The following is a 9,027-nucleotide window of genomic DNA, read 5'->3' as shown; positions in this document are numbered from 1 at the left end:
ATGCATAGTTGAGCTCCTCAGCAAATATGACCCATTTTTATCAGAGCATGCTAAATGTGTTCGAGAATTGAAAGAGAGTCAAAAGTGCATGCAAGTCCATTAACTCTCCACACGCATACAAAATGAGTTTATTGAGCTATGTGGGTCATTCGTACAAACAACAAATCTTGATGAGATTCAAAATGCCAAGTAGTTTTCAATCATTGTTGATGCCACTCCAGATTGTTCTCACAAGGAACAGACTACTATGGTTATTCATTATGTTAACATTGAAGACAGCTCAAAATTTTCAATTGAAGAAAGGTTTATTTCGTTTGATAATTTCACAAGAAAAACTGGAAAAGAAATTGCTGCTCGAGTACTAGCAATTCTAGAAGGTTTTAAGTTATATTTTCAAGTCTGCATTGGTCAAGCCTATGACAATGGATCTAATATGGCTGGGAAGTACAAAGTTGTACAGGCAGTTCTGCTTGAGCATAATTCAAACTGTATTTTCTCCAGCAGTGGAAGCCACACACTAAACACTTGTAGGTGTTGACTGTGCTCAATCGTGCAAGGAGGCGATTACTTACTTTGGAACTGTTCAGTAAATGTACAATATCTTCAGTAGCAGTCCACAAAGGTGGGGAATTCTGAAGCAATATCTTCCTGTTCCATTGCATGGGATGTCCAAAACTAGATGGTCTGCATGTATTGATGGTGTTCAACCAGTTGCAGAGCATTTGAATTCAGTGAGAAAGGCTTTCAAATGAGCTTGAATCTCTCAATCTCATAGCACAGGCTCAAACCAAACTTCAGTCTATTCAGAAGCACATGTCCAAATTTGAATGCATTCTGATGTCATCTTTGTGGATGAAGCTACTTACAATGATCCGCCAAACAAATCTGGTAATTGAAGCACACAACGCTACACTTGATGTTGAGAGGGTTAACACTGAAAGTCTTATCAATGACATTCAACAGATTTGTGAATAATAGGATGTGATCCTGACTGAGTCCAAATTAGTAGCTCAGAATATTAGCATTTCATCGGAGTTCTCCACCAATCGCAACTTACCTACTGAATCTGATGCTGAGCAGCATTATAGGGTCAATGTCTTCCTTGTCATCATTGACTCTATTCAATCAGGTCTTACAGGTCAATTTGAGTCACTGTGACTAATTTGTACCGTTTTTGGATTTCTTTGGCAGTTCAACAGACTGAGTAATGAAGATCTACTTTCTGCAGCTGAGCAATTTCAGCAACAGTACAACAAAGAAATCTCAAAAGATCTCAGTGACGGGGTCATCTTCCTCAAACGAATATTTTCCACAAACTTTAAATTTGATTGCAAGCCAAAGGAATTGCTTCAATAAATACTTGAACTTGGACTTCCTGGGGTGTTTCCTAATATCACAATTGCATTGTGTATTTTTGTCAGTTTGCTAGCATCAGGGGCTTCAGGTGAATGCACCTTCATGTTGATAAAGAAAAGAACCAGAAAACAACCCTATAATCATGTAAAGCTAGGCCTCTGTCTTTTTTCTATGCTTATCTGTCTTCTCTCTCAGATTATGGGTAGAAGGAATGTGAACTGTGTGTAACCTGTACTCCCCGCTTTGGGGAAAGAATTCCTTATACAGATAAGCCTCCATGTGTATACCTACCCCAGAACTTCAAACAGACTGGGTTAACCGGCTTGAACTGGAAGAGATATCACACTGTATGTTGAACCAGGCTATAAAAGCCCATCTCTGTTCTTTGTTCGGGGCTTCACCATTTTCCTCTGTAAAGGAATTGGTGAGCCCTTCAGCTGTCGTACTTGCTAGCATTAAAGTGCCTCACTTTATCAAAGAGCCAAGACTCTGTGTTTTGTTTGGCTAATACAGAAGTCCAGGGAAGGCTACCCTCCTAACCCTAGACGGGAGGGGAAACCTTTTTCCCTAACAATTTGGGGGCTCGTCCGGGATTGCTGCTTCTCTGGACCGGTGGACGGTCGGGACTCTGAATCCTTCTTGCCGGCACCTGGGTTGCTTTAACCCTGAAGGCTTCCCGTCTCTCTTCCACCTACCGCTTCGGCGAAATAAGGCATCCCTAAAGGCACTAGGGTCCGGACCTATTGGTGAACACCGGCCGGTGGGAACTTGGTGAGTTCTGAATTTTTCCTTTGTGATTGTCTAGACAACAGCCAGAGGTTCCGTCTTTGGGAAAAGATTGGGGGGGGGTCCAGTAGAACTGTTGATCCTTCTACGCCTCTGGGCTATATGTTAAAACATTATGATAGGGATATCAAGGCCTTACAATCGGATGGCAACAAAGCTTTGTATAAGTTTATATTTCTGTGTCAAGGTCCCTGGGTGGGAATGATGCAAGACAACGCGGAACCAGGAAATCGCTGGCCGGGGGAGGGAACATTTGAGTTATATAACATTGTTCAATTACGAAAAGTATTGTATGATTTGCAACCGCGGCAACTTAAATATTCTGATGTATGGATAAGGGAGACCGAACGGTGCAAAAGCGCCAGTGTAACTCCTAGTTTATGTGCTGAGGTAGAAAAACGTAAAGCCATGCGGCCCCCGCCCTACAGTCCAGAATCTAGTAATGCTGACCGGAAGCTAAAAGCGTCAAAGTCTATTTATCCCCAACTCCCATTGAAAGAAGGGACCCTATACCATTGGAAGAATGTACCTGGCTATGGGGTGGGGTACTGCAGCCTGACCCCAATGCACCCACACCCCCGAACGGGGAGAGGAGCGGCCCCACTCTCCCCCTAGCTACCGATATCCCCACAACCGACACAGAGCTGGGGGACCATCCAGAGGCTGGCACATCTACCAGGGGGTTGGCACGTCCTGATCCACGACACCCCAGTGATGCGACCCCTGCAAAGACCCGGTCTCATAGTTCTCTAGGCACACCTAAGGCAAAAGTCACTGGAGCTGCAATAGCTAGTGCAGTCCAAATGCCTGTGCGACAACTGCCGAGCGGTAGAGGGGGGACACAGATGGTGTATGTCCCTTTTACCAGCACGGATCTAATGAATTGGTCATCTACTTTTCCCTCATTTCGACAATATCCGGAAGAATTTATTAAAAAGTTGAAGGGTATTTTCACAATGTAAAATTGTAATTATGATGATGTGGAGATGATTTTGAATCAAGTGCTAAATGAGGGTGAGAAGGAAACGGTGTATAAGAAAGCTAGAGAGACGGTGCAAGGCAGGGCGGCTTATCCGCAAGAGAAACCTGAAATGGATTGGGATGTTCCATAGACCGTTCGAGAGTGAGATAAAATGAGAAAGCGAATCTTAGAAGCATTCGAGGATATGTCTAAGCCTGTGTATGATTGGGGAAAGGTAGATGCATGGGTTCAAAAGCATGAGGAGCACCCAGGGGAATTCTTCCACCGCTTTTGTAAGGTTTTGAAAAACCATGGCGGCTTAGATCCAACCTCCCCTGTAGCAAAAACACAAGTGATTGGCCAGTATGTAAAAAACTTATTACCATTCGCTCGGAAGTATGTGTGTAGTCAACCAGTTTATGAAAACAAAACGCTGGAGGAGGTGGTGGGGATAGCAGCCCATGCCTGGAGGAATAGGAAGGAATTAGACACTAGGAGGTCCGAAAAGCTCCTTAATCTGCAACTGCAAGGTTTCCAAGACGGCTCTCGGGGACGAGATGCAAGCCGTAGGAGAGGAGGCTTTCGGGGACAAGGCGGAAGAGGAGGCAGCTCTACCCAGGGATGGGGACCACAAGGTCAGAACTTCCAGACACGGCCCGGGAGGGCAGGGCCAGATGAGTGCCAGCGGTGCCGACAAAAAGGACACTGGGCTGCCCAGTGCCCAAATTACCCCCGCCAGTCAGCTGACCCTCTTATGCAAGCCTACCAGAGAGTACAGGAAAGGGGGGGAGAAAAAGGGAGTACTGATTGAAAGCTAGCTGCCCACAATGCTTCGTCCCCCTTGCCAGGAACCCCCTCCGCTTCTTGGACAGTGCAGTTGGATGCAAACCACCCGGAACTTCCAGTTGTGGTGGGAGGAAAAACTTATTCAATGTTAATTGACACCGGGGCAGATAGAAGTACTCTGCAGGACCCCAACCTTCCTACCACTTCTGCAATTGTAAAAGCTATAGGTGGCTCCGTGTGCGCCCTTCCTCTAACTGCGGAGCAAACGGCCCAGCTTGGCCCGTTATCAGAGGATCATAGCTTTTTAATTGCAACTTCCTGTCCTGCAAATCTATCAGGCAGAGACTTGTTATGTAAACTACGAGCAACTATAACTTGCAGCCCGGAGGGGCTATATATCTCAGTCCCTACTTCCGTCCCTGAAGCTACGGTAATGGCATTGTTAGCCACTAATGCCACCACAATGACACCCAGTGCCCCCCTTGTCCCGGCTGAGTTATCTGATAGTCCTGAAGCATTGTGGGCCTCGGCGTCCACTGAAACTGGACTTTTAAAGTCCGCAGAACCGGTTTATATCCCTTACCGTACAGACATCCCTCTGCCCTGAAAAATGCAATATCCATTGCCTAAAGAGGCCATAGAGGGCATTCGGCCAGTCCTACAACAGCTTTTAACTCAAGGAATCATTAAAGAGGCTACCAGCCCTTGCAATACACCTATTCTTCCTGTTAAGAAACCCAAGCCTGGCCCCGATGGCAAACTGGTTTACCGTTTCGTGCATGACCTCAGACTGATTAATGCTATTGTGATCCCGAGAGCTCCGGTTGTTCCCAATCCAGCAACTATTTTAACTGCTATTCCCCCAGGAGCTACTTATTTTACTGTGATTGATCTGTCTTCAGCATTTTTCAGCATCCCTGTGCACCCAGACTCACAGTTCCTATTTGCCTTTACCTTTACCTTTGACGGATGTCAATACGTATGGACCCGCCTCCCTCAGGGCTACAGGGAGAGCCCTACCATCTTCAGCCAGTATTTAAAGCGAGATCTGGACTCTATTTCATTGACTATGGGTTCTACTTTGATTCAATACGTTGATGATCTGTTATTTTGCTCTACAGCCAAGACTGCCTGTGTACAAGACACTCGAATCCTTCTTTTTGCATTGGCCGAAAAAGGTCACAAGGTGGCACTCTCCAAGCTACAGTTTGCCCAACCCGAGGTGGAATATTTAGGGCATTGTATTTCATATGCCTCTACTGCACTTACTCAGGACAGGATTGAAAGCGCTCTGAGTATGCCGAGGCCTACCACTGAAAAACAACTCCACCAGTTACTGGGAGCAAGTGGCTACTATAGAGCCTGGATTCCGGCTTATGCGGAGTTAGCGCACCCCCTCACCAATTTGCTGCTGGATTCCGTTCCCGAACCCCTGCCATGGACAACTCTACACAACAACACCCTTACCGCCCTCAAACAAGCATTAACTTCTGCACCAGCCCTGGGCAGACCGGATTACGCAAAGCCTTTCACCTTGTTTTGCCATGAACAATCTGGCACGGCGTCTGGCGTGCTAACTCAGCCCTTTGGGCCTGGCCAGCAACCGGTGGCTTATTTTTCGGTCCTTCTTGACCCAGTGGCTCAGGGTCTTCCGCCCTGTCTCCGCGCTGTTGCGGCTGCCGCTGTATTGGTTGAGAAAGCTTTGGGACTTATCTTGGGCCACCCTCTTCTAGTTCAAGTGCCTCAAGCCATTGCAACGCTTCTTAATCATGGATCCACGCAGCACCTCACAGCAGCCAGATTGACCAGGTACGAGTTGGCCTTGCTCGCCAATCAGGCTGTTACCCTACGCCGCTGCGAAGTCCTGAATCCTGCAACCCTTTTGCCTCTGCCTGAGGACGGGGAACCTCATAATTGCCTCCACTTGGTGGATTTGATCTCCACGCCTCGTCCTGACCTCTCCGATATTCCATTGCAGAATCCTGACCTCCAATTGTTTTGTGACGGCTCCGCCTGTCGGGACGAGTTTGGGGCCTTACGAGTTGGCTATGCAGTCGTTACCCTGATGACAACGCTTGAAGCGCATGCCTTACTTACTCAAAAGTCAGCGCAAGCAGCAGAACTCCTGGCGCTTGTTAGGGCCAGTCAATTAGCTGAAAACAAAACTGTGGCCATCTATACTGACTCCAAATATGCCTTTTCAGTATGCCACTCTACTGGACAACTTTGGAAACATTGTGGGTTCCTTACCTCCAGTGCCTCTCAGATCTCCCATGTTGCCTTGATTTTGGCCTTGTTAGAGGCTATTCAACTCCCTGCAGCTGTTTCGGTTACACACTGTCAGGGCCACTCCTGCGCCTCGGATGAGGTTTCCAAGGGAAATTCTGCAGCCAATTCGGCGGCCCATCATGCTGCCCTCTGTGGGGCTCCAGCCCCTTTTCCTTTTTTGGCACCCCTGCTACTGCAACCAGTGATGCCGGCCGTTTTGCTCTCTGCCCAGCAGACGACGCCCCCGGCCGAAGTTAGCCATTGGAAATCCATTGGATGCCACCTAAATGAGGACAACCTCTACGTCAGCCCGGATGGTCGTCCGGTTCTCCCAAGACAACTCCTCCCTCAGGTTTCCCAGGCACTCCACCTGGCCTCGCACCTGGGAAAGGGGGGTTAGTGGCTCAAATGGAGAAATTGTTTTTTGCTCCGGGGGTCCATGCAGCTGCGAAGACCGTCACTGCACAGTGTGAATTGTGTCAACGGTATAATCATCAAGGAGCAATCAAACCACAAGTTATGGGACATTGCAAACTGCCTGAGTACCCATTTGCTGTGGTCCAGATGGACTTCATGGACTTACCACCAGTGACAGGACTAAAACACTTGCTTGTCCTGGTTGACCTTTTTTCAGGGTGGTTTGAGGCTTTCCCCACTCGAAGGGCAGATGCAGTATCCGTAGCAAAGTGTCTCCTCAAGGATATTCTTCCCCGCTTTGGGATAATGACTCGCTTGGAAAGTGACCAAGGCCCCCATTTCACTTCCCAAATTATTCAACACTTAGCGAAGGCCCTCGGCATAAAACAGGCCTTGCATACTCCCTATCATCCACAAAGTTCAGGAAAAGTAGAAAGGGTGAATGGGCTGATAAAAACCCAATTAGCAAAGCTATGCGAGCAGACTGGATTAAAGTGGCCTGAAGTGTTACCCATAGTGTTAACCAATCTTCGTAATACACCCCATAGGAAGCATTCGTTGACACCGTTCGAAATTCTATTTGGCCAACCCTTGCCGATTCCTCTAACCAGTGTAGACGGGTTTGCCCCAGCAAAAACTTCATTAATGGCTGGGCAAGATAAGTTGGCGGGTTATCGTCGCATGTTGCAAAATGCATTGAGTGATGCGTGGGCCAGAGTAAAAGATGCGCAACCTTTACCGCTTGATACTTGTGCGCACTCTCTTTTTCCAGGTGACTTTGTCTGTGTTAAAATCCATCGAAGGAAGCATTGCCTGGAACCAAGGTGGTCGGCCCCGGCCCAAGTCCTTCTGACTACTCCAACTGCAGTGAAGGTCGAGGGCATCGATAGATGGGTGCACTGCAGCCACTGTAAAAAGGTTCCTGCTCCAACATCCCCAACGACTGCCATCACAACCGCCGCTTCTACATGAACTGTGTACCGGTCAGTCAGCAGAATTAGAAGCAGTTACAGAACTCTGGAGCATTAGTTATACTGTTACAAATATTGTATTAATATTATTTTTTTTGTGTTGTTAGTAGCTGGTAGTGTTTATAATGTATGCATGGCTATGGGCGCTAACCTGGACCTCTGCCCTGGGGGCTTGGGATAAAAATACGTTTCTACAATTAGCCCAACATTTAACCAACGCATGGAATGTTAGTGATTGTTGGGTGTGTTCCCACTTCTCCTCCCATTCACTGCAAGGGTTCCCCATTTTGCCAGTTCCAGCGCTCCTCGATTCTTGGCAAAATGGTTCGGCATGGTACGGCCAAAAGGAAAAAAGGGGAAGGGGACCCATAGATTTTAGGACCTGGATCCCGAACCATCGCCCAGACTTGCTTGTTAAGGCCCCCTTGTGCGTAGAGAAAAGGTCGCTATGCACCCGAGGTAAAACTACTCTGGGAAAATACCCAAAAACCCACTGTGAGAAAATTCTAATTTTGGGAAAAAATGCAGGCACTACTCTTTGCTGTATCCCAATGGTACTGAGGTAGCCAACTATGGCCATGCTGGAGGCTATGTGGGGTACATTTTCAGAGAAAACACGACTCAATTTGCTGGCCTTACATTATGGAAATTGGGGGGGATAGGACCCAATCCTGATGATGCTGCATCCCTGGTGGGACGATTGCAGGATGTTTCTCAGAACTCAGGGGGCAATAAAGGCAACTATAGCATAGTATTAGGAGATCACCATTTATGGTGGGTTTGTGGTACTTGGGCAGGAAAAACCTTGCCCCCAAAGTGGTTAGGAAGATGCACGGTGGCCTTCGCCTGGCCAGGAGGGATGCATCGTAGAGACTTAATAGAAATCAAAGACACAACTCGACGAACCCGTCGAGATACCAGTTATAATCCTATTGTCGAGGAAGGCAGTGCAGGCATGTGAGCCTTCCATATTCTTTTTCCGTGGGTGGGGGTGGGCCAACTTGAATACGCTCTAAAAAATATGTCAGCCGAAATGGAAATATTTACTAACGCCACTCGAGATGCCATCCAAGCCTTGCAAGAAGAAATAAGCTCACTAGCCCGTTACAATATGCAAAACAGGTTGGCCCTGGATCAGCTTTTAAGTGCGCAGGGAGGGGTGTGCACATTTCTCAATGCCACACGCTGCCTTTTTTGTGAATCAAAGCGGACGCATGGTCACGGATACTAATATAATTGCAAACGTGTCAGCCTTCTTTCATAAGCAGGCCTATATTTCTCCCAGTGTGGGCTTTGACTTATGAGGCTGGCTCACCAGCTGGTTGCCTAACTTTGGATGGCTAAAAACCTTGTTTGTGTATGGAGTGGGATTCCTTATGATTGTGGGTCTGCTGTGTGTCCAGTTGTTATGCCCTCTTCCACCGGGTATGTACCAAAGCCATGAGCCCAGCAAAGATATTATATATAAGAAAGGGTGGTGTT

The 9,027-nt window shown here is 47.4% G+C and overlaps 1 protein-coding gene across 1 annotated transcript; it reads left to right on the top strand.

Moving 5' to 3' along the window:
* Positions 1-4,499: 4,499 nt before the first annotated feature.
* LOC140916617 (uncharacterized) lies at positions 4,500-6,557 on the top strand. The gene has a single exon (XM_073358290.1). It carries the CDS (start codon positions 4,500-4,502, stop codon positions 6,555-6,557), a length of 2,058 nt encoding a protein of 685 aa, XP_073214391.1.
* Positions 6,558-9,027: the final 2,470 nt, after the last annotated feature.

Source organism: Lepidochelys kempii, chromosome 8 (assembly GCF_965140265.1).
Source record: "Lepidochelys kempii isolate rLepKem1 chromosome 8, rLepKem1.hap2, whole genome shotgun sequence".
Lineage (NCBI taxonomy): Eukaryota > Metazoa > Chordata > Testudines > Cheloniidae > Lepidochelys > Lepidochelys kempii.
This window is presented reverse-complemented; position numbering and strand designations above follow the sequence as displayed.